Source organism: Patiria miniata, unplaced genomic scaffold, assembly GCF_015706575.1.
Source record: "Patiria miniata isolate m_02_andy unplaced genomic scaffold, ASM1570657v1 HiC_scaffold_1, whole genome shotgun sequence".
NCBI lineage: Eukaryota > Metazoa > Echinodermata > Asteroidea > Valvatida > Asterinidae > Patiria > Patiria miniata.
Genome location: NW_024037047.1, coordinates 35041522 through 35066756, shown reverse-complemented (window position 1 = coordinate 35066756; position 25235 = coordinate 35041522). Strand labels below are relative to the sequence as shown.

General features: G+C 41.1%; 1 protein-coding gene across 1 annotated transcript in view; it reads left to right on the top strand.

Annotated features, from left to right (window-relative positions):
* LOC119729229 overlaps positions 1 to 25235 on the top strand; it is a 63801-nt gene that overhangs the window by 11137 nt on the left and 27429 nt on the right. The window contains exons 7-27 of the mRNA XM_038201811.1: positions 171 to 464; positions 2085 to 2451; positions 2814 to 2940; positions 3804 to 3974; positions 4887 to 5093; positions 5894 to 6168; positions 6792 to 6936; positions 8315 to 8533; positions 9626 to 9776; positions 10405 to 10688; positions 12283 to 12483; positions 13319 to 13457; positions 15039 to 15203; positions 15544 to 15662; positions 16896 to 17186; positions 18227 to 18392; positions 19431 to 19640; positions 20769 to 20980; positions 21746 to 21851; positions 22557 to 22673; positions 23009 to 23147. Of these exons, the coding sequence (XP_038057739.1) occupies positions 171 to 464; positions 2085 to 2451; positions 2814 to 2940; positions 3804 to 3974; positions 4887 to 5093; positions 5894 to 6168; positions 6792 to 6936; positions 8315 to 8533; positions 9626 to 9776; positions 10405 to 10688; positions 12283 to 12483; positions 13319 to 13457; positions 15039 to 15203; positions 15544 to 15662; positions 16896 to 17186; positions 18227 to 18392; positions 19431 to 19640; positions 20769 to 20980; positions 21746 to 21851; positions 22557 to 22673; positions 23009 to 23147 (4105 nt within the window). The remainder of the gene's footprint in view (positions 1 to 170; positions 465 to 2084; positions 2452 to 2813; positions 2941 to 3803; positions 3975 to 4886; positions 5094 to 5893; positions 6169 to 6791; positions 6937 to 8314; positions 8534 to 9625; positions 9777 to 10404; positions 10689 to 12282; positions 12484 to 13318; positions 13458 to 15038; positions 15204 to 15543; positions 15663 to 16895; positions 17187 to 18226; positions 18393 to 19430; positions 19641 to 20768; positions 20981 to 21745; positions 21852 to 22556; positions 22674 to 23008; positions 23148 to 25235) is intronic.

Sequence of the window (25235 nt, the reverse complement as noted above, 5' to 3'; positions counted from 1 at the left end):
CATTCATAAATACCTGTAAGGTCAAAAAATAAAAACTTTTCAATCCACAAGTCAAAACAAGTCAAAATTTATCAATTTAGCAACAGTTCTGTTCAATTTCCAACACTTTCAATACACCTTGTAAAGAAGAATATAAGACGAGCTGTATCTTTTCCTCTACATCTGTACAGGTGTGTACTCCATCGTCCTGAGTGTTGTTGACAATGCGGGCAATGTCAAACTCAGCAGACGCTTTGTGTTCTTTGATGACAATCCACACGATGTCACCCTTCAGGATGATTCCTCTCTGCGCGTTGTCTCCGCGACTGCAGAAACCAACTACGTGTGGATGACCAATCTAGACTCCAGTGGAGGGATGACATCCGTGCAGCTTGATTGGACAAACCGATTTATGAATGCACCTCATCACAACCAAGGATTGTTGAAACCAATTGGCTCCTATGTTGCTGGTACCATCGATTCTAGTGAGTTTATCACATTTAGCTTCGATGGTAGTTGGTAAACGTAGAAATTGTACTTGACATTTTTGAAATATTATCATTTAAATGGCGAGGGAAACTGATGATGACAAGGTAATTTAGTAATTTTGTTTATTTTAATTGAACCAAGTTGTTTGCCAATTCGGGCGATTCACAATTCTCAATACAGTGTGCCACCAAGAGTTTTTCATGGAGAGTTTATTATTCCTGGTTCATTGTGGGAGATGCGCGAAAAATTCGCAGCGCGGGACATATGAAATTTTTCGTTTTTCCGGTCAGTACTTTCGTAAGCATATGATTCGAGTGTCTGTTTGTTATAAGATGGAATTTTGCGTCGGGGTGATATAAATCAAATTAGGTTTTGCCCTTCACCGACGTTTAAACACTGTCGTCAGATTCGAACCAGCCAACCGATCCCGTTAGCTCGGTGGTCGAGTGGTAAGACATCTGCACTAGAAAGCAGGAGGTCGTGGGTTCGAGTCCCACCCGAGTGACTTTTTCCAACTTTCACTCGGGAGGTAACACACTGAGTATACAGTGTTTAAACGTCGGTGAAGGGCCAAACCTAATTTGATTTATCTGTTTGTTATTTTCTTTTCTTTTTATATCAATGTGATGTTTGTTTGTTAGACGGCAGATTGCTATATACCCTAATCTATAACAATTCACTTCAAGTTGTCTACTGGCATTTATTCTAATAAGCCATGTTTTGTCGACCATAAATTTGAGAAAAAAAATGGACTCTCCATGACAAACTCTTAGTGGCGCACTGCATTGTGAATCGCCCGAATTGGGAAAGTGCCAACACATACATGACACAGTAGCTCATCATATAATGTGATGCTGAGGTTTCTAGAAGTTGCTGGTTCAAATCTTGCCCTTGTCTGGTTTTTTTGGTCACCTCCTGTTGCACTTGAGGAGGTTGGGGAGGGGAGATGGTGTTCCTGCTTATAGTATGTTATAGTATGGTGGTGTTCCCTAACGTGGCGCACTTCGATGTTTACCCGACTTTCCTCGTGTAATGTTGCCAAACCGCTTTGGTGACAAACCTCAAATTCATGCAATGAAATACTAGTACTTTTACCTTATTAATGCTCGCGCTATTTAACCTCTGTGAACAATTTCGGTTTCATGAAATTTAATCCAAAATTCAAAAACGTTGGCGTCCGGAAATTGGGCACAAATTGGCGGAGTGTTCCCTAACGTGGCGCACTTGAATAAATCTCGGAAAATTCCAAATTGACATTTAAGAATTCCTGTAAAGTTGATAGATTCTGATAAACCATTATTATCTCTACTTACATACCCAAACAGAAGTTTGTCAGATTTTTTTCTTCTTATTTTTCGGGGCAATTTCAAAGGGTTCACTTTGCACTTTGCACAAATCGGAAAATCACGCCAAAATGGATTTTTCTTCTAACTCTCTAACAGGTAGATAAACTTGTGATTTATGAATGGGAGTGTTAAGAACTTTAATAAAATTTCCCTTTCTGTGAAATTTCAGTTAAAACTTTGGGGGCCGCGCCACGTAAGGGTACAACAACAATATTCAAGGGCTTCTAGCTTATGCAGTAAAAAATGCTACACCTGACTACATTTTCCTAGATTATGACCAGAATTTTGGGCGGCGTGGCCGTGCAGCTGTCCCTAACTCCCTCGGTGTGACAGAATTCCGCGTCGTACACGACATCGACCACAGCGGTGGCAGAACCACTGTCAACGTGAGTAACGACAACTCAGACCACTGGAGTAGTGAAGGTACAAACACACAGGCGACCTATGACCTGACCCTTGTGGACGGTGATTCCATTCGGTTCTGGGTGGAGGCCAGAGACTTGGCTGGTCACTTTGTGAGGGACAGTGTGTTGGTTCATGCTGATTCATCCCCGCCTGTGATTGAAAACTTCTGGCTGGTACGGGACGGGGAGGTGAATCTAGCCGTTCATAATTCAGAGGATCTGGATAAGATGAGGTAGGAATTCTATGTTATTTTTCATTAGGTGATGCTAAGATGATCTGTGATTGATAAAGCTATACCTAACAAAATACGAAAAACAATTACGCCCGAAAAATGTTTCAAAATATATGCACAGCTATGCTTAGATTTTACAAGCTTTCAAATTTTCCTTGATTGAGCCGATGCACATTAAGCAATACGTTTTCTAATATTCCTGAGATGATTGCACCCTTTTTTCACATGTGAACCTTCTGATAGGAGCCAGGTAGGTATGAGGGGCCCTACCTATATATAGGTTGCATAGAAAAGCACCTTATTACAAATAACCCAGAACGTCATTTTTTTCAGAGGGCTATTTTCTTTTCATTTTTCCTTAGCGTTGAATTCAGGACATATGACATTCACAGCGGTATACGAACCATCGAGTGGCTTCTCTTTGATAACCACACTGGCACAGAGATGGCACATGGCAGCCAGAATTTGGCGGCCAAGAAAATCAACACGGTAAAACAACTAACTCTTGAATGTAAAACTTTACAGTTGGTTAACAATAACATTGTAGTTTTGTATTTTGTGTCAGGCTCGTATTCCATTTGCAATTGTAAAATGACAGTGTTGTAGTCTAGTACTTTTTTCCGAGTACCGAGTAGGGCCTACTGCCAAGTACTTAGGTTGCCGAGTACAAGAACGAGTATGAGTACTTGTACCTCCGAGTACAAGGACAGGTCTCCGAGTACGAGTACTTGTACTTCCGAGTACCGAGTAGGGCCTACTGCCAAGTACTTAGGTTGCCGAGTACAAGAACGAGTATGAGTACTTGTACCTCCGAGTACAAGGACAGGTCTCCGAGTACGAGTACTTGTACTTCCGAGTACGAGTACAAGTACGAGTACTTGTACTTCCGAGTACGAATACTTGTATTTCCGATAATTGGCCCAGGCCCAGTCAGACCGATATACAGACTCACTCATGGCTAGCTGTTAAATGTGTTTGTCCGGACTTGCACAGAGGAAAATCACGAAACTTTGATTTCTCCACAAGCCAATCAACCATTTCAAACTGATAAAATAAGGCCGTGGTAAGTCAAGCTGTACCATTTTCCCCCCGAGTACTTCGCGCTATTCGAGTATGAGTACTTTGACGGTCAAGTACAATTTTGACATGTCGAGTGCGAGTACTTTTCTGCCCGAGTACGAATACGGTCATTGCGAGTACGAGTACTTTGACATTCGAGTACGAGTACAAGTACAAGTACTACTAAAAAAGTACTCCAGTAGTACTCGAATACGAGTACTGAGTACTACAACACTGTAAAATGATGACTTGGCGCAGGAAAGTTTGCTGTTATTGTTTGCTTTTTTACACAGGATACTGAGGATTGTGATCCCGTCAGCTGTAGGTGTGTCCCACTCGGTGATTGTTACGCAACAGACTATGGCTTCCACCCAACAATGCACATTGGTACCCATGACTATGATTACTACATCACCCTGACGGTGACCAACCAAGCAAGACTAGTTACTACTCGGACAATCAAGGTATGAATAATTTTTTTAAAAATCCAGAAATTCCAAAAGATTATTGTAATTTATTATTATTTATTTAAATTTTTTTCATTGCTCAATGGATATTCCTTTGTTTTCGTGTAGTTTCAAAAAAACTCATTTTACTCTAATTGTGAAAACTTTTTCAAACCAATTTTTTTTCTTATGATTCCCTTGAATGTTTCTCTTCATTTTGCGACGGTAAACCTAACCCCAAATGCCTCTAAACCTGTTTTGCAGAGAGGGGGAAACACTGTGTGGACGTGGGCACGTCCACACAAGGTATCTGAAACCTGGTTAATATGGACATCTGTTGTTCGGAAGTGCACACAGTGAATGTAATGCTTGTCCGGTTCAACATTAAAATGCAGTAATACATTTTCACATTGGATGAAATCACTAGGATTTGTATTTAAAACACTAAATTGCCCCTACAATGATTTAAAAATGACACTCAGAATGATTAAATTGAAAGGTCTTTAAAACGTTAAAGAAAATTGAAAGTGAGAGATCTCATCGAATAATGCAATTCAAACATCATGGGCACATGTGGTCTAGCGGTTGAGCACAGGATTCATAATCGTGAGGTTGTGGGTTTGAGCCCCGCCGTGGCCATGCGTGTTGCGCGCCCTTGAGTAAGGCACTTTACCTCAATTACTCCTCTCAACCCAGGTGTTAAATGGGTACCGGCATTCAATGCTGGGAAGGTAACAGACTCGCTGTGGAGGAGGTGTGGCGATCCCCCCACAGCAGCATATGAGTCTGGCCCAATCACTAACAAAAGAGAGATGGGCACTCCGTTCCTGTTAACACAGGTTCGTCCGCTTTACTTTGCAATCCAAACAATCAACTTGACCAAACCAAACTATCAACTGAACTCAAATCCTAATTGCTGATGAATCACAGATAACGGTGGATGCCTCTGCTCCTCAAGCTGGTGTGGTGCATGATGGGATACCTGGGTCCAGTGAGGTAGACTATCAGGAGGGCAGTGACCTCTCGGCTCATTGGGAGGGCTTCTTTGACAAGGAGAGTGGGGTCAAGTTCTATCAGTATCTGTTTGATTACTCCTGCAGGACCGGCAATACAACAGTCGGCAGTGCCATGAATGATGTAAGTTGCATGTGGGTTGGTGGTTTGTCCTTGATATAAGCAATACTCAGATCTTTAAAAAGGGAATAAATGTGTGCTTTGGAGGTTTTAAACACTCTGTTTAAGACCAAAGAGTCTGGATGCTGATAATTAGACTCCAATCATCTTGAAACGAAGTGTTTAATACCAACCATAAGTATATATTTATGTCCATTCATAAGTACCTTTTCGGTAAAAAAAAATAAAACTTTTTGGTGCAAAAGTCAAAACAAGTCAAGTTTTTCGATCAAAAAAGACCCCTCTAGCTATACAATGGTAAGGTCCTCTGGTAAACAGCATCTTATAGGGAGATGAACGAGCACGTCGCATGTACTGTGTGATGTGGCGCACAACGCAGATGTACTGATGTTGTGTGAATTTAGGACTATGAAATACTGACACACTTGTAGTATATTGCACATGCCTATCCGTGAGGATTGTGAACATTCAACAAATAAAACGGCACCAGATTTCATTGCAGTCAAAATTTCATGTGACACTGGAAAAGTGTTTCAGACCAGCTAGCCATGTCTTTATCATCCGTTTAAAACCGGCCACGTGACGGGCTCTGGACCAATAGGAATGGGTGAACTGTGTTAGGTATTTATGAATGTCCCATTGTGATTCACATTGCTGGGACTTCCAAATATTAATCTGTTACATTGGTTTGGGATAACTTTACAAATTATTCCTCTACTTCAGCAATAATACACTTTTAGATTTTGGGACCAGGTTTAAAAAAACAGTTTTACCAATAATTACGATATCCATCATTTCTTAAGATGACAAAGACAACCTCCACTCATGCCAGTTGGACAGCCCCCTCGCCTGGTCAGTACTACATCACTGTCATCGCTTACAACCGTGCCCTGGAACCCTCGGAGGCCGTCTGTTCTGACGGTGTCGTCATCGATACCAGCCCTCCAGAGCTGACCCAGATTGCTATCAGCTTTGCTCGGATGTGGCCTGGTCTGGCCAAGGATGCTGAGGGTCGGGTGTGGTTCATCAATGAGCATTGCAGGAAGATGGAGCTAATGAATGCGTCCAGTGACTGCAGGTAGGGACAAGACTGCATGAGACTGAAGCAGTTGAGTGTTCTGATAAGACTCACGCTGCTTAACACAATCAGCTATACTATATATTTTTATTATATTTTTTTAATTACTTCTGGTACTGAAACCAAGGATTCCCTAAATAGCGTCCTATGCACTGTAAGCTCGAAAGCCTGAAGAAACCTGTGGAGAGAAGCGAATGGGAAAAAATTTCAGTTTTAGAGGTGGAAGGAAAAACCAAGAAGAATAATCTGGGGGAAACCCACCGAATCACGCAGGGACTAAAAACCCAATCCACAATTGGCCCGGGTTGGATTCGAACCCGGGTAGAAGGCGAGGAAAGTACCACTACGCCAACCTGACTCCCATGTAATGGATGTACAGTCGAGTCTTGTTATAACAAACTTGTTCAGACCTAGCCAAATTGTTTGTTATATCAGAATTTTGTATTAAGAGGAACATCAGTCCCATTCATTGTGCACATAACGGCACAGTCGGGACCAAGGTTTTATGTTTGTTATAACCAGAATGTTGTATTAACAGAGTTTGTATTAACGAGAGTCGACTGTACTTGATAAGTTTACTTGACCTTATGTGTTCACATGAGTTTGGATTTTCTTGCGCACAGTTCCATGGCTGCTCTGGTAGATGATTTGTCAGTTTATCCTGAGATAGCTGGTAGCGACAACTCTTCAGCAATACTACAAGGAGACCAAGACTGTCTGTGGATTTCACCCATTGAGCAGAAGTCCTTCCTTCCGACGGACAAACACGTACGTTTCTCTGTTTCGGGCCTTAATTCATGAAGCTGATAAGCCTTAAAAAAATGGGTTTGCTGAGAACCAGTCACTAGCAGTACTAAGTGTATGACATTTTGGATGGGAACCTATAAAGCAAATAGCTTCTATGCTGAGCAAAACATATAATGTGCTAATTAAGCAGCTCCGAGACATTTGCCCCAGGTGGACACTTTAATACAGGTATCTGGATATTTCACAATGTGGGTGGTGTTAAAGTTCTCTGATGTAACATTCACATACCACGAAGATGAGGCTGATGTAAATATGGGCTCTGTGCCTCAACAAAGGAGGGCGCATTTTTACCACTTTTGAGAGCCCCTTGGACAGGACACCGCATGTGCGTACTGTACTGGTTCGCTCGCGAAGTATGCACGACTTTAGCCCAGGTTGGACTCCGTTGTGTACACGCAACGGAGTCCAGGGTATGAATCTCTCCTGCCATAGCGAAAAAAATTATAACACATTTTTTTCATATTTTTACCAGACGGAGGAAGCTGAAATGTCGCTTACATATTCCTTGTGTCCAGAATTGTGTCTGCGCTGGGTTTACAAAAGGCAAATATGTCCGCAGACGGCGTGTTTACCGAAAATAAACCGCAATTCCACGCTTTCGTTAAAAACATTTTTAGTACGAACTCCCTGTGTGAAGATTACGCGCGCGCGTGTGCATGCACACCTAGCACGCTGCCGCCACGGCAGCAAACAGCACGTGCGTGTACTTCACGCGGAGAGTTCGTACTGAAAATGTTTTCAACGAAAGCAATCTTGCGGTTTATTTTTCGGTAAACACGCAGCCCGCGGACTTATTTGCCTTTTCTAAACCCAGCGCAGGCACAATTCTGGACACAAGTAATATGTAAGCGAAATTTCAGCCTCCTCCGTCAGGTAAAAATATGAAAAAAATGTGTTAAAATTTTTTTTGCTATGGTGGTGGATTTTATACCCTGGACATCAGTCGTAATGCAATGAAGACGTCGTATAACGTGGGCTAGCACGACTTATTTATCCTGAATGTGCACAAAGCCAAGCCATAGCGTCTTCGTGTGTGAGTGTCGGGTATCGTCGGCACGCGAATACGTTCAAATTTATCTTGCGATGGTCTTCCAGACTAATCACCGCCCCAAATAACTTTGGATCATTCGAAATGCACAGTGGATGGACCGGGAACCAGTCTAGGTCTCCCCCAACTCTCCTTTTCTGGCCTTTGAAGGGGTGCTTGTGTGCAGACTAGGGCCCATAGTCAATGCAAAACAGTGTGTTGTAGTACTGTATGTGATATAGTACTGAACAGAAAAACTGTCATTACATGTAGTATTTTTGAATGGTATTGATGTCATGTTATCAATGGCAGGTGACCATCTCATGGACTGGAGGGGATACCGAGAGCGCCATGTACAACTATGAGATAGGTCTGAGCAGTGACCCCTCAAACCCGACCCCTGACCTGGTGACCTTCATGTCAACATCAGGTCATGATCACTTTGTGATGTACCATCCTCATATCAGCCAGGGAGCTGTGTTCTTTCTGGTTCTGAAGGCCATCAACAAGGCTCAGCTATCTACATCCAAGGTGTGAAATGGACTGAATGTAACAATTAGCCATAGGCTGAATTACTGGCTATGGCTTGTATAAAGTACAAACATGCCTATGGGAGTGGATTAAGCCACTTTCCATTTACACATAGCCGGTTAATTCAGACGCAACCAAGACTGAGTATGAAAGTTTAGTAGATGGACAAACAAACCTGTGGAGATTTACGGATCACTCCATTCATAGTTTTGATTGATAAACTTGTGCCACTCTTTGACTTTCCCTCTTCTTAGATTTTGGGTTGTCTGCTGATTGCTCAGATAAAAAGTCAACGTGTTGTGAAGTTCAATTGTTAGATTGCTGCTTTCTGTAATGACCCCAACTCCTTAGGCATTTTTGCCAGGATGTAACCTCAATCCTGCAAAATCCTCCAACTGCCTCCATGTAAAAATAGCATACGTACAGCCCCAATCCTGCAAAATCCTCCGTTATTTCTTGAATGTGGTCCTTGGAGGGGTGACCATTAATTGCCTCAATCCTGCAAAATCCTCTGGCAATGGTCACCCTGTTGAGGCAGAGCCAGTGGCATCCTGGAGCAGTGTGGAATATTTCAAGTAAAATCTAGGCCTAAATTTATGCACGGCTGAGCAAAAACAACACAAGGTCCGGCCTAAGACCTTGACACAGTGCATCTTCTGAACATGCTGCCACACACTTTTGCCATAGCCTCCATCCTGCAAAGTCCTCCCATTTTGCAAAGAGGATTTTGGTGGATTTGGGAAGGTTATGGGTTAAGGGCTGAGTTCTTAATACTTTGTATGCATACATGATATTGTAAACAGCTGCAAACAGCTGCAGAATTCTCCTATATGTAAAGAAGACTTCTTCCAGACTGAGACGTACAGCACTGACTTATCTAATTGTATTGTGACTTGTTTTCAAAGTTAGCTATATGAGTGTGTGATCCAGAACCAATTGTGTTTTTGTGAAGCGTATATTGAAAGGGAAGGAACCACGTTGGTTTGTCCAAGGAGCAGCAAGCAACAGTTTTAAAGATGACAAGAGAAGAGAGCATTTGACAATATGGATAACCATAGAATTGTTCAAATTTTGTTTCTTTGCATGCTGCAGGTGGTTGGTCCAATAGTAGTGGATACTACTCCACCCATGTTTGTTGGGCATATCTCTGTCCATGTGGAGGATGAGTATTTGATTGCTGAATGGGGAGATGGTGGCTTCATTGATGATGAGGATACCAGCCTGAGATACCAAGTTGCCATCGGTGAGTCAATCAAACCTAGGTAGTGTTGATTATTAGTCCATAGTGCCCCGCCCATGTTTTTGGGTGTGTCTCTGTCCATGTGGAGGATGAATACTTGATTGCTGAATGGGGAGATGGTGGCTTCATTGATGATGAGGATACCAGCCTGAGATACCAAGTTGCCATCGGTGAGTCAATCAAACCTAGATAATGTTGGTAATTGGTCCAAAGTGCCCCGCCCATGTTTTTGGGCGTGTCTCTGTCCATGTGGAGGATGAATACTTGATTACTGAATGGGGAGATGGTGGCTTCATTGATGATGAGGATACCAGCCTGAGATACCAAGTTGCCATCGGTGAGTCAATCAAACCTAGATAATGTTGAATATTGGTCCAAAATGCCCCGCCCATGTTTGTTGGGCGTGTCTCTGTCCATGTGGAGGATGAATACTTGATTGCTGAATGGGGAGATGGTGGCTTCATTGATGACGAGGATACCAGCCTGAGATACCAAGTTGCCATCGGTGAGTCAATCAAACCTAGATAGTGTTGATAATTGGTCCAAAGTGCCCTGCCCATGTTGTTGAATTTTTGCCCACGTTGTGCAATTTTCTGAATTAATTGATGATAATTATTGTATTTTGTTCCAGGGAGCAGCCCAGGTGGCACTGAAACTCTCGATTTCCAGAAGGAGAAAGCCTACAGAATTGGTCCATGTTTGTCCCGAACATCATGTGCTGCATTCTCATTGGATGACCTAGACTGGCATCTCCATGGTGATCATGAGTACTACGTGTCAGTCAGAGCACAGAATGGTGCTGGGTTAGCTACAGTGGGGACCTCATCTGTTTATAGACACATCGTGCAGTTGCCAGCTCTGGGTGTTGTATTGGATGTTGCACCCCCTGGCGAAGAGGTGCATGTGGATTTAGGGGTAATTATGACCAATTCAAAGCTACCTATCTTGATTCTTTACTTTACTTGTGAGTGTTTTTTTCACTCATTTGTTTCATTAGTTTACAATCATTTTTGTATTATCACTAAGTTGCCTCCAAAAATTTCTTGAGAATGCCTTAAACTCACTTTAGTCATAAAATCACAACTTCAAATAATTTATCTGAAAAATTGTATTCCTTTGTGTGCACTTGGAATATAAAGCATTAATTTAGCAACAATGCTTAGGAATGATGTGGCAGTCATTGGAGATGTAGTACATTTGTGGTATGTTTGTAATGACCACTTCAAACTAAATTGGAATTGAATTTGAAAAAAAAATCTGGTACACTTGCTCAAAATGCTTGGCCCATTTTAACTTTGACATCTCCAGACCAAAGATACTGTTGCTATGTATCAAATGAATTGGGGCAAGCTCTTGCACAGTTATGCAAGAGACGCTCAGCACCAATATATTGTTCACAATGGGTGAGAATGGCACTAAGACACCAGACCATTCTGGAGCTGGGGGATGCTAGCATAAGGCTTGCTCCGAATCACGTGATAAAGTAACAGTCTCTTTGGGGAGTGTGGCCTTGCGGTTAGGGTTCGTGACTCATTATCAGAGGTCAGAGGTTCGAATCCAGCTGCTTGTCATATATTGTGTCCTCGGGCAAGCCACTTCATCCCCACTTGCCTCTCTCCACCCAGGATAATAAATGGGTCCCTGCATTAGCTGGGGAGTAATCTGCGATGGACTAGCATCCCATCCAGGGGGAGTAGAAATATTCTCAGTCGTTTCATGCTAGTGAAACTGGAGATAAATGCCAGCCTGATGGGCCACATTGGCTCTTGACAGACATTACATTTTACTCTTTGGTCTGGAGAAAATGTGCCAAGCATTTGAGCAAGTCAGCTTACCAGATGTTATTTAAATTTATATAACCGACATACATATCCTTGTCATTTGATTGGTGGAACTCACATCACGTGACATTTGTTATTACTGCCATTCACGCCGGGGCTCAAAAAGTACTATTCGCCCATGGGGAATGGGAAATACTATTGAACAGTTAGGATCGATGCTTGTTCCATGACGCAGTATTTGTGTGCAAAGGCATGCTGGTGTGCGCGTTCAGCGTTGCGCGTAGCGCGTATTGTTCCAAAGATCCAGCTCTACGGGGTTGGGTTCAAACATTTTCGTGAAGGGGTGGTTTGGAAGAGAGATATAAATTTTCCACCAATTTTGTGTTGAAATAAAAGTTCAAATATCAAATGACAAAAGATATGTCAGTTATATAAAATAAATACTGAGTGGTAAAATCTGGGCTTTTCCAGTTCACTCGGCTTCGCCTCGTGAAATGGAAAAGTCCAGATTTTACCTTGCGATAATATTCCTCCCATTCCACGCTGAGCCACTCAATATTTATATATTAACTCGCAAATGGCTTGTGAATGGAGTTATGGCGTCAAATGAAATGATTTCATATTTATGAATAGCAACCTGAAAAGAAAAAAAGTTGGGAATTTAAATTCATTTCCTGTTACTGACTGCCAGCCTATTGTCTCAGTAACACAAATGTCTCCCATAACAGGTGGCCAAAGACATTGATGTTCAGATGAGCACCACAAGCATCTCAGCTCGTTGGTTTGGTTTTGAGCATCCTCATCTTGATATCAACTATGAGATTGCCATCGGATCAGAAGGAGGTGCCTCTGATGTCAGCGATGGTTTCATTGATGTCGGCAATGCAACCTTCTATCAACTGGATGGACTAGATCTCATTCCACTTATGGTAATTGGGACATGAATTCATAATAGTTCTAAATGCATTTTCCTGAAATATTTGGAATTTGAAGTTTCAGGCTCTGTTTTTATCCCCCTGGCTTTCAAGTCAAACGGGGGGATATTGTGATCGTGTATTCCTTCTGTGTGTCTGTGTGCATTTGTTTATGGTGTATCGAGGACACGCATGTGTAACATCATCCATGAATTGAGGACAGGAACCAAGTTGAGGACTCCTCGGCTAGAAAACATGTACAAAATCAAAGAGAGCTGTTGCAAAAACGTTGAATGTAAACGAAGGAAAAGGGAAGAGGAACAATAGAAAATTCTTGATTTACACCATAAACAAACGTGTGTGTGTGTGTTCCAGTTTGGTTAGGTTCACTGTAAGTTCAGTCGTCAATCTCAACCAAACTTGATATGTGGTTATTGCTCATGGTATCTGGTAAAGTCGTTAGACTCAGGCAACAGGTCTTGACTTCCAGGGTTACTCTACAGGCCATGATTTATGTCCATATCTTTCTCTGGTGTCGTGAAAGTTAAGTTTTGTATGTAAAAGACCACTTCATAGCTACACAGTTGTCACAACACTGCCTGACTAATACAGCTGCCCAACAATTTCTTTTGGTATAATCTGGAAACCTATGCAGTGAGTAGTACATTCTGTTCTCTTTCTTTCTGTATAATATAAAAACTGCGAGCATGCCAGGGGGATTGTGCAAGTTTCACTTGCAGTATTTTTTTTAATTTACCTTTGCAAGAGCCACTGACATCTCCTTATACCTTTTTTTGTTTGTTTCTGTTTTCTGTATACATTGAGGTATGTTTTTGTATATTACTGATAGACCTATTATGTGACCATCCGTGCTAACTCTGAAGCTGGTAGTGTCAATGTTACCTCAGACGGTGTCAAAGTCATTCAGGAGGGTCAGGTACTGGAGGGAGCTGTGATCAAAGATGGACTCGGCTGCGATCAAGATCAAAGTAAGACCCGTGGTTTTTATTTCTGTGGTGCGACATTTTTGCTGAAAGGATCTTGCAATGGCTAACATTTACTTGGATTTGAGCTTGATAGGACCTTTCGGATCCTCTCTCATTGCTAAATGTGTTTCTCTGTCCCTGATGTTGATTAACCATCTGAGTGTGATAAAACCCTCTCCAGAACTGTCATTCACAGTGTCTTGCCTCCTTCTTGCAGTGTCTTTGCCATCAGAATGGTGTCTTTGCCTCCAGGATTATCCTGGAGGCTATTGGTGTTTAAGCCTGTCAGGATGACATCACATACTAGTCATTAACCATGAGCATCTCAGGTTCTTATACCATCCCTCAACATCCCTCTCATTTATCTCTTAATCCACAGTTTCTTGCCGCCTTCTTGCAGAGTCTTTGCACCAGGATTATCTATAACTCATCTGTTGCTGTTCAACTCTGTCAGGATGACATCACCTACCAGTCATCTACCATAGGCATCTCAGCTTGTTATACCATCCGTCAACATCCCTCTCAACTATCTCTTAATTCACAGTTTTTTGCCCCTATCTTGCAGTGTCTCTGCCATCAGGATTATCCATCATTCATCTATTGCTGATCAACCCTGTCAGGATGACATCACCTACCAGTCATCTACCTTAGGCAACTCAGCTTGTTATACCATCCCTCAACATCCCTATTTACTCACAGTTTCTTGCCCGTGTCTTTGCCATTAGGATTATCCAATCACTCATCTGTTGCTGATCCATTCTGCCAGGATGACGATGACATCACCTACTGGTCATCTATGCCACTCGTCTCAGCTTGTTAGATTATCCCTCAACATCCCTCTTTGCTCACAGTTTATTGCCTCCTTCTTGCAGTGTCTGTGTCTCTTCACTCATCTGCTGCTCATCAACCCTGTCAGGATGACGTCACTTACCAGTCTTACCTCACTCATCTCAGCTCATTAGACCTTCCCTCGACATCCCTCTTCAATTTCATCAATCCTGTCAGGATGACATCACTTACCAGTCTTTCCCCACTCATCTCAGCTTGTTAGACCATTCAACATCCCTCTTTACTCACAGTTTCTTGCCTCCTCCTTGTAGTGTCTGCACCACCATGATTGTCTCATCACTCATCTGCTGCTCATCAACCCTGTCAGGATGACACCACCTACCTGTCTTACCTCACTCATCTCAGCTCGTTAGACCATCCAACATCTCTTTGTACTCACAGCTTCTTGCCTCCTTCTTGCAGTGTCTGTCCCACCAGGAGTATCTCATCACTCATCTGCTGCTCATCAACCCTGTCAGGATGACATCACATACCAGTCATCTTCCATAGGTATCTCAGCTTTTTATACCATCCCTGCACATCCCTCTTTACTCACAGTTTCTTGCCTCCTTCTTGCAGTGTCTGTTCAGCCAGGAGTATCCCATCACTCATCTGTTGCTGATCCATTCTGCCAGGATGACGATGACATCACCTACTGGTCTTCTATGCCACTCATCTCAGCTCGTTAGACCTTCCCTCGACATCCCTCTTTACTCACAGTTTCTTGCCTCCTTCTTGCATTGTCTGTGCCACCAGGATTATCTCATCACTCATCTGCTGCTCATCAACCCTGTCAGGATGACATCACTTACCAGTCTTCTACCTCAGACATCTCAGCTCGTTGGACCATCCCTGAGATGCTGCAACCCTTTGTGACTGGCGTCTTCTGGGCAGTTGAACAAGAAATTGAAATATACCTTGGTAAACCTGAAATCATATGCCTCTGAGTTTTACCACAAACGTGTTATCCTTACTGCTTTCATTCGATAGTGTTGGTAATGTACTTTGCCATGTTTTAAGGGAATTTTGGAGAGTTTAAGAATGTAGATCCGATAGAATTGATTTAGATATTCAAATTATTGATAATGTTATGAAGTTCAAAGCAAATTGTTAAATACCTTTTGTTGAATATTTTTTAAATTTATCATTCAGCCAAAAGAACCACTGTAAGCTACTGTTTTAAATTTGTGTCTTAACCTACAATCACTGATTTCGAAATTTATGTTACCTTTTTAAAACAAATTATATTTATTTCCCACAGATGACGAGAACACTACGATGGAATGGATCCCAGTGATTGATGATCAAGATCTTGGCATGGCATTCCAACATGTTGGAGCTGGGCTAGGGTTGCATGGTGGAGGTCATTACAGATCAAAGGTAAGAGTCAAATATCGTCATATTGAAACATGTTGGCATAAATCATCCTCAGCGAGGAGGAGGGGGGGGGGGGGGAGAGATGAGTGTCTGGCCAAATCCTGAAATGGCTCAGCCATGGAAATTCAGAAGGGGGGGGGGGCACTAGACACCATATGACTACCACATTTATATCTTGAACATTTCGTCACCATTTTCACGAAGAGGCGAATTTAGTATTTCACTGTCTGAACAAACATTCGAGATAATCGCGTTCAAAGTTGGTCCTTTTTTATTTGACAATTTGAAACTGAAAAATGCGTAAAATGTGCAAGATTTAGGTATTAGAGGAAAGAAGAGCTTCTAATCTTCCTAAATGTAGCAAACTTTAAGAAAAATAGGTGATTAGTTTTGCAGAATTAATCTATTAAGACCAATTAACAAATTCGCCCCTTCGTGAAAACGCTAAAGTGACTACGCGCAGATTTCGCCCTTCTGCAGTCTGAGTCAATGCATTTTTTGTACAGTACGTGCAGATTCTGCCCCACTGCGCATGTGCCTTGAAATTCGCCCCTTCGTGAAAACGTTTTATTGCACGCGCATGGAATTCACCCCTTCGTGATATACGCGCCATTGTATTACAATGTATTTATTTACTGAAAATGTATTAATACCATACAGTGCGGAACTTCGCCCCTTCGTGAAAACGCAAAACGGCACTTTTTGCAAATTCGCCCATTCGTTAATTAGGTTAATTAAGATTTTAATCAATTTTTTGAAAGTATAGCCTCACTAGGTTGTAGATATTGATATATTTATTCAGTTTCACCAAAAAACCAAATTTCGAAAAACAGACGATTTTCATGAAATTTGCCCCTTTGTGAAAACGGTGACGATTTATATCTTACGCAAACTTTTGTGCTTGCGTCTTTTACCCTTTTGACTGTTGAAAAGTTAAAAGAAACCTCAGAATCGACATTTCTTGGTTTTCTCACCACAGAGATATTGGGTGGTTTATTTAATGGCACACTCCCCCTCCCCTTTTTTTCAAAGGGGGGGGGGGGGGGGGTGGGGGGATATGCCCTCTTCCCGCATGGGAATTAAGTCCTTGGTGAGACATTGCAATGTGCGGTTGCTAAAAATCTCATATACGGTTGGGCATGACAAACCGTATTTAGGTGAAGTGTGAGATTCATTTTAAAAAAAATGATACATTTTAAAATAAATTTGGTCATATTCTGGCAATTTATTTGGCAGGTTCAGTTTTGCCACGTTAACGTTTGCTTCAAACCCGTTGTCACCGATGGATTCTGGGTATTATCCCAACCTCCTGAGGTCGGTCAGGTCACAGTCAGCGACGTTGAAGCTACGCCAGGCGGGACGGAGATCCGTGTGGTCTTCCAGCCTTTTGCCCACGATTTCGTCCGTCATGACGACCCGCGGGAACTGATGGATTTCTATGAGTGGAGCATTGCTGAGGATGGTAGCGATGGAGCCTTGCTGAGTCAGTGGACAAGAATCCAAGATTTGGTGGTGACTGGGGACGTGGTAAGTTCTTGTAGCAGAAGGGAGTGGCAGAGATTTACTGAACCCAAAGACAAAGAATATAATAGCTGATGCAGCAATCCTAGATAATAATAATATAATAATAATAATTCTGCTTATATAGCGCTTTCCATCGTATCGACGATCTGAAAGCGCTTTACAATTATGTACAGAAGAATCTGTTAAAGGAGGCCATGGTGCATGGTCACAAATTGAAATTAGTTTGACATTCATCAACTGAAGGCCGGGTTTACATGTATGTTGGATGACATGCATACACGCAAAGGGTTTGCGGTATTGGGAACGGATGATGGATAAATATGTAACGAGCGAGACCAGAAATATATGTCTGCAACCCGCTGGCAGCAAGAGAGGCCGGAAATATCTGGGTGTGCTACGCGCAGATGACGGCCTGAACCCGTCTGGCATCGAGGTTTGTGAAACAATCCCACGCCTGGGTCTGGTTAATGCCAAAATAATCCTGGCACGAGCTGGTTAATAGGTGATAGGGTGGGGTTCTTTGTGATTGTAGAGTGCCTCTTTTTTATGACAAGATGGCTCATAGATATTTGATTTTCGTTCAGGTGATGACGTGTCTGGAATTGTAAATTTTTTTAAAGGCCTGTTCCAAGTTCAGCATTTTCCAGTGGTCGACTGGTAGAATGCCATGGTCCAGTGGTTACGGCGTTTCGAAGGTGCGTGGGTTCAAAACCTGCCAGGAACATGGTGTTTGTGCCCTTAGGCAAGACACTTAACTACAATTGCCTCTCTCCACCCAGGAGTATGAATGGGTACCTGTGAGGGTCGAGGACCGATTGAGCGCTTGTATCAGCTGCCTCGGGTCCCATGGCCTGATGAACGGGGTAATAATTGTAAAGCGCTTTGAGATCGTTGATGCGATGGACAGCGCTATATAAGCACAATTATTATTATTATTTCAATGCAGTCATGTGCTTACTTTCAAATGAAATGAACTTTTTTTTCTTCATTAACACAAAATGTTTCACTACCCAACCTTAACTCTTGCATGTCTTGCTGAACAGGCACGCTTTACAGCATCTTACAGTGGATCCTTAGACCTAGATGTCTGTCTGCAGTTATCAGTGAGAGGCTACAATAAGGCTGGTCTGTCATCCATCGCTAGCACTGAGATTGTGGACTGTGATAACGTGCAGCTGATTGTCCCTCATACTGTCATTGATGCTGATCGTAAGTACAAATTGACTTACCCCCTGGTCTTTCTGCAAAACCAAAGGTTTTTTTAAGAAGTATTTCAAAGTACAGATTTGCAGCAGTTGATAAGTTATTAATTTACTGCTGAAAATGGTGAGGAAATCAGAACATGCATGAAGTCCATATTAGGGTCATTTTTTGGTCTCTGTGTGACATAAAATTGGGCTTGTCTGATTTTTGAAGCTTTACCCTTGCTAACTACACCTGATAGTACTTTCAATGACTCGTTAGGTTAGGAATTTTTAACTCCCTACCGCAGAGTTTAGTTTGTACTTGCACAAATTGTGTCAAAATATTAGGTAGGGTCATCAAAGTTTGGTCACGTGTGACATCAAACATAAAAACGTAATAATGTATTGGGCCCATATTGGGGAAATATACATGTACATGTATACACTTTTCTCCTAAGTTCTAAGGACACACACACAACAATACTAATTTATCTTTTGTGATTTACAGAATGCATAAACAATGTACATACTTTGCTTAAGTGGGAACTGTTCAGTGGTCGCGTTTGTGACATTTTGATCGGTCACGTGTGTGACATTTTGTTATTGATATATATTGTATGTTTAATGATTTTACATCATTGTAAAATTACGTTTGAATTCATACCATATAGGGTTTACTTTTCTAGTATGTTTGACGTAATTGATATGTTTATTTTTTCTAGTGCCTTGTATGTCGTTGTTGTAATTTATCACAAAAGTGATCCAGGCTTGGTAACAATTTGGGCTCTCTCGGTGGATCTGTATCGTCGATTGTGCCATCGGTTAATCACTGTTTCTTGTTAAGGACATGTGGAGGATTGTTTTCAGAAAGAGAAGTAAAGTCTGTGATTTCATACGAGATTGACCAATTGTGCAAATGCAATTCTGTGTGATAGAGTGATAGCACAAGTCCACCGATTGCACCTAACAATAACATTAGGCCAAAATGTGGATATCGCAATTTAAGGAAGTCCTAAAGACTTGTTACCTACCAACAACCTGTTACTTTGTAACTTTTAAACAGATGAAGTCAACATGGAGCAGAATGCCATATGGCCGGAACCAGACAAGAACTACATCTCATCTACGTCCTCATTATCCGCAGTCTGGCCCACATTACGTCATAGGGCCTACGTCTGGGCAGCCATTGAAGACACTGGATCATTTGAAAACTTGGATGATGGTCTGCAGTATCCTTGTGATCACCCAAGGAGCATCACCTGTGGAAGTACAGGTAGGAAAGATTACAAAACAGTGAAACCGTGGATTCAATATAAAGTGCACCAAGGACACAACTAAATAAGACCAAGAAACCAGGGTTTGAAATTAGCGGTAGCCTGTTAGCCAAATGCTAGTCAAAACAGCAGCGAGCTTGTCAAAAAAAATCATTGGGATACGGCAAAGTTGAAAGGACAAGAAGAAATAAATCATGAAATTTAGAAAGCAAACCTGTGAATTTGTGTATAAGTTTATCAACTGTTTTAAGGATTAAATTATTAGATCTTTTTTTTTTATAAAACACTGACAGAATTGCCTCAGAATAAATGAAAAATCAGTTGGAAATGGGTAAAAAACGAAATTTACTTCGACCTATTTTCGTTCCAAGGTCTCCTTGTTGGATCATGTCTGTTTTCACATCACGTACATGTGTGACAACGAAAATGATAACGACGCGAAGGTGTACCTATATACCTACATCCGATGGATCACGTTATGATACAGTTCTTATCAAAGGTCATTTAAGATAAGTTTGTAAATGAAAATAAATCCTTGAAGATTATTAAAAAAAATTGTCCGTCCAAAAAGACATTTCAGTCTCCTGTTTAAGCTTAAATTTTTTCCCAAGTGATCCAGTTCCACGAGTCCACACGGAAGTTTTCAGAAATTAGAGGTCAATTTTTGGCAAATATTTCTCTTTCACGTCATGCAATTTTTCAGTTTCCATAAAACCCGAGGGTGATTTTCTTGAGAAATCATTTCTTAAGAAATCAATGCAGCAAAACTATTTAAAAAACTCTGGCTTTGACACGTTAATTTTCCTTTTCGAGGGGCCTGAAGCACGTCACCAGAGGTCAACTTTCACGCTCTATACACGTTTTACTTGTATGCACATTGTTGTTTATGAGACACTCTGTAAATGACAAAAAAAACAAGGGGGCTAGAGTCTGTTTTAGTAGCCCAGCTAGCTAGTGAAAAAAAAGTTATTAGGTCGAACCCTGCCAAGAAACATAAGTTTTTAAGGTAAAAGGTGGGAAAACACAAGACACATTGTCAATTAGAAAAGCAAAGTTATCCTCGTGCAATATGGCTATTTTCTCTGATGCGAAAAGTGATAGTTTTGTTACACCTGTATATCTTGTAGATAAAGAGTTTGTCAACGTTCCTGATTTGGTCCTGCATCATGGCAAGCGTTATCGCATTTGCATCCATGCTGATGAAGTGACATTAGAGCATGAGCTTTGGAATGAACTGTTGCCTGCTGTGTCCAGGTGTAGCGATGGTGTTGTCATAGATACGACCCCACCGACCCCTGGCTCTGTATGGATTGGATGGGACCAGCATCAAACCTATCAAGTAATTTCTGTAATCATTTTTTCCTCTTTGTTTTTATCGCTCCAGCTTTTAAGCCAGAAAGAGGGATATTGGGATAGCGTATTCCGTCTGTGTGTTTGTGAACATGTATAGCTTTACGATAGAAGACAGACACACAAAGGGAGAACAAAAGATCCTTTCAGTCCTCGAGCGTTGGGTCTTTGTTGAAAACGGTCCTTGATCGTACGGTTATGTGCTTTGTCTATTGGAGACTGTTATATTACAGAGAAAAAAGGAAACACAAAGCATTGTCCTCGAGTGTATAGAAATTCACGACTGTGTGTCTGTACATGTGTGTTTCATTTTGGTTAGGTATAAAACTGAAAAGTGCTGTCATATGAAAAGTCAGACTTCACTCTCAACCAAACTTGGTGACAATAATCTTTGGGTAGGGGGACTTCAGATGACTTGAGACATTTCAGGTCAAAGGTCATCTGGGGGTCAAATGAGGTCATCGTTGATTTCGGTAAGGTACACTGAAAAGTGTGCTTACTAACCGACTGTAGAAATATAGGAAATCCACCTTCTGACCAGTATATGTCAGACAATTCCAACTTTTTGACTGGGTTACCTTTTAGGAAACTGACGTTTACTTATTGCTGACATCACACGTATTTGAAAAAGTTCTAGGTATAAATGCTGGGTATTTTTTTTAGCACTGTTCATTTTTTTGAAAGAGATTTTTGAGGAACCATAATCTTTCTTTGATTTTAAACCTTACCTTTCTATGTTGTGTGTTTTCAACAGAGTTCCAGCTCAGAGTTAGTCCTACAGTGGGAGTCCTTCACTGACATTGAGGAACATGGTTTGGCTAGTCATCACTCAGGGGTCAAGTACTATGAATATGCCATTGGTAGGAGCATACATCCACAATCGTTTCATTCTGTATTTTGTGGTTTTTGCACCTGACTGTGGGGATATCACTGCGATAAATGCTCTTGGGCCAATTGCGATATTTTCATGGCAGCTCTGGACCCTCTGTTCTACTTTTTATTTCCAAAAGTCACTTTCATCTTAGGTTTATTATTAATATTATTATTATTTATTCGGCCAAGATTTGCAACAAACATATGCAGAGAATATGACAATGTAACTCTAGAGGAGACAAGATTACAAGTATAAGAAGTCATGAAACAATACAAGTAAGTGTAAACAAAAGCAAGGAGCTATGAATAAAGGCAGCAATGATAAAAGGCAAGGTTGCTTCAAAAGAAGAAAAAACAAGAACAGAACAAAACCCGAATTAAGATGGCCAGGATTAATAAAAGTGAACTTAGACACACTATGTCTTGAAAGCCTATCAATCCAATCCTAAAAGGGCACACGGAATAAATATTATGAAATCTGTGAACAGAGCAATAGTTAATAAAACAACACACATTCATAAGTACATAAAAATACAAAACTAACAAATTTAGGGCAAGTTTGGCAGTGGCAGAATTAACCACTTAAAAGCATGGAACAAAAAAGCTCTAAATAAAATAAAAGGTTTAGTTTATCCGTGTGAAAATTACTTTTAATTCTTTCTTTGTAACGTTACACAATTGATATGTTGCAGGTTCGATGCGAGGTGGCAGTGATGTGATAGAATTCACTCGTGTTGGAATCACTAACAGCGTTATCGTACACAACTTGAGATTACAGAATGGACACGCATACTTTGCCACTGTTAGAGGTAAACATTCAATACACGTCTTCTCCAAAGGAGGAAAGATGGGCATAGGTGCTTTGATTTTAATGTGTTGTTCATGTTGTGTGTGATTCAAGTCAATTTCAGATCTTTCAGGTCAGGCGTCATAAGATCTAAATCTTTCTGGTGAAGTGTTATATATCTGTGGTAACATGATCATGGTCACAACCAATCAAAAATTAAATCTATCTGGTAAGGTTTTGCACGTTTGTAACAAATACGTTTTTTTGTACACTGGCATGTCACGTACATTATTCCTTTTGGCCAATGTTTCTTTCCTTTATACGTTTCTTTTGACTGATGTTTAATTTTCCAATCAGCGACTGACTTTGTTGGTCTGTCATCACACGCCATGTCAGACTCAATCACCATTGATATGTCGCCTCCTGTCTTCAGTGCTGATCACTCACTGGACATTGGAGGCAGCTTCATCCGGTCTACAACTTCCATCTCAGCAAGGTAGAGTAAGACATTCTCGTTTCGTCACCCTTCTTAAGAGACAGGCATGTCGATTATGAAACAAAAATGAAGAATATTGCAGGACAAGTTCTTCTTAGTTTAAAAATGTGAAAAGTACATTACAATAATTAGGGATATAGCTTCAGTTTGCGGTAACACCATGTAGTTGTGTGTACTTTCACTGAGAAGAATAGTTACGATAAGAATTGTCGTGCTAGTTCAAAAGGAACTTGTCCTGCTTATTATCTACTTTCGCTAAGGCCAAACAAAAAAAATGGTGTGTTTACGGTAACCCGACCGACCTGGAATTTTTTTGGCCAAATTGCCGACCTCAAACTTTTTATTTCCATTTTGAAGGTTGATAATTGACAAATTTCAAACATTTCAAGTACTTTTAAAACAAAAAACATTGTCCACACTTGAATCTGACCATGATTTGACACAAACATACCTGTGTTAAACGTATGAAAATCGCGACGATCTCAAAACTTGAATTCTCAAACTACGAAGTACGATTATTTTTGCACAAACGCATCGGGGTAAGCCTGGCTGGCCGACGGACGGCATGGTTCTCCCCGGCCCCACGTACAAACGTGCGTACTGCGTATTGTCCCGATACGCTGGAATAGCGGCTGGCACGATACGCCGACAAGAAAATGCCAATCACATTTTTTAGCCCCTGATACGCACAATATAATTATCATACACGCCATTAAAATGCACAATTTGATCGTCACATACGCCATTATTTCAAAATCTTGACCAAAATCCTGTTTTTCCGATGCATGTGTGATCAAATTGCACACGATGACGTGTTCTGTCGACCACCAGCAGCACCCAGCCAACATACAGCATGGTACACTGGTTCCCTTCGCCAGCTAACGGAATCAATGCTATGATGAAGGACCGGAACCAGTGACTACTGCCTCTCTTCGGTCCATACTTCGGAGCATACAGCATGATGATGTAGTGGGCCGAAGTTGGATCGTAAAAATATTACCAAACAAACATCGCTGGAGAAAGAGAATTTCTGCGAATTAATTCACAGAACGTGATCTTTACTTTCTGTGTATGTGTTTTCCATTAAAATGACGAGATTGCAAAGCTCGAACTTGTGGCGAAACATCGTAGCGTGTTTCTGCAGTAGTGCAAGATTTTCGGCCACGTGGGCCGTGAGCACGGCGCAATGTTCGGCCAGCCAGGCGGAATGTTGGTGGTGCCAGCGGCCGTGATGTATGTTTTAAGCATAAAATGGAATCACCGACCTTAAATATATTTTTAATTAGGTGAGGCAAGTTTTAATCAAAATTATCAAGAGATAGCCAGTCTTGATAATTTTCGTGGCGCAAATGAAAATAATCCAGGCACAAAATAAACATGATTCCTTGCTCTATAATTAGTACGAATGATGCTCCATTAATCAGCACCCCAAAAAAATTGACGAAATAATTTTTCGACCTACTAACGCTATTTTGAAAGGCATGTAATCGGAAGCAAAAGTTGTTTTTTTCTCCACCTTAATTTCTTAATTTGAAACTTACATGTAAATGTAATTCATACTTTTCTAGTTAGGAAGCAATGAAACACAGGTTGTGAAATGTTAATTTTTTTTAAGTTAACAATTTTGATTTTTTTTCTTTAATTACAAAAATATTAGTGACCTACAAGATCTCCTCTGAAATTCAAGGACAAATCTTAAGATAAAGACCCCCAGATTTGCTCTAAAATGCAACAGAGAGCTTCTAAAGTTCAAACATTTTCGGGTTGTTGAATCACAGCAAATGTTTGAAAAAATCCTGGGGAGAACCCTGGCCGACGATACAAATTAATTTGGATTGAAATGTATCGATTGAATATCTTCAATGCTTGAATAGTGGTTTTATACAATTTTTTGCGAAAGAACACGCATGGGCATGCAGAACTGAAATGAAAATAAAATTACAAAACAAAATTATTTCCCTACCTACCTACCTACCTGGATTTTTTTCAGGCCGTTACCGTAAACACACCATTTTTTTTTGTTTGGCCTAAGTACATTGGAAGGTGGTGGGACTTCTCGCAATTATCTTCACTGAGGCCGAGTGAGAT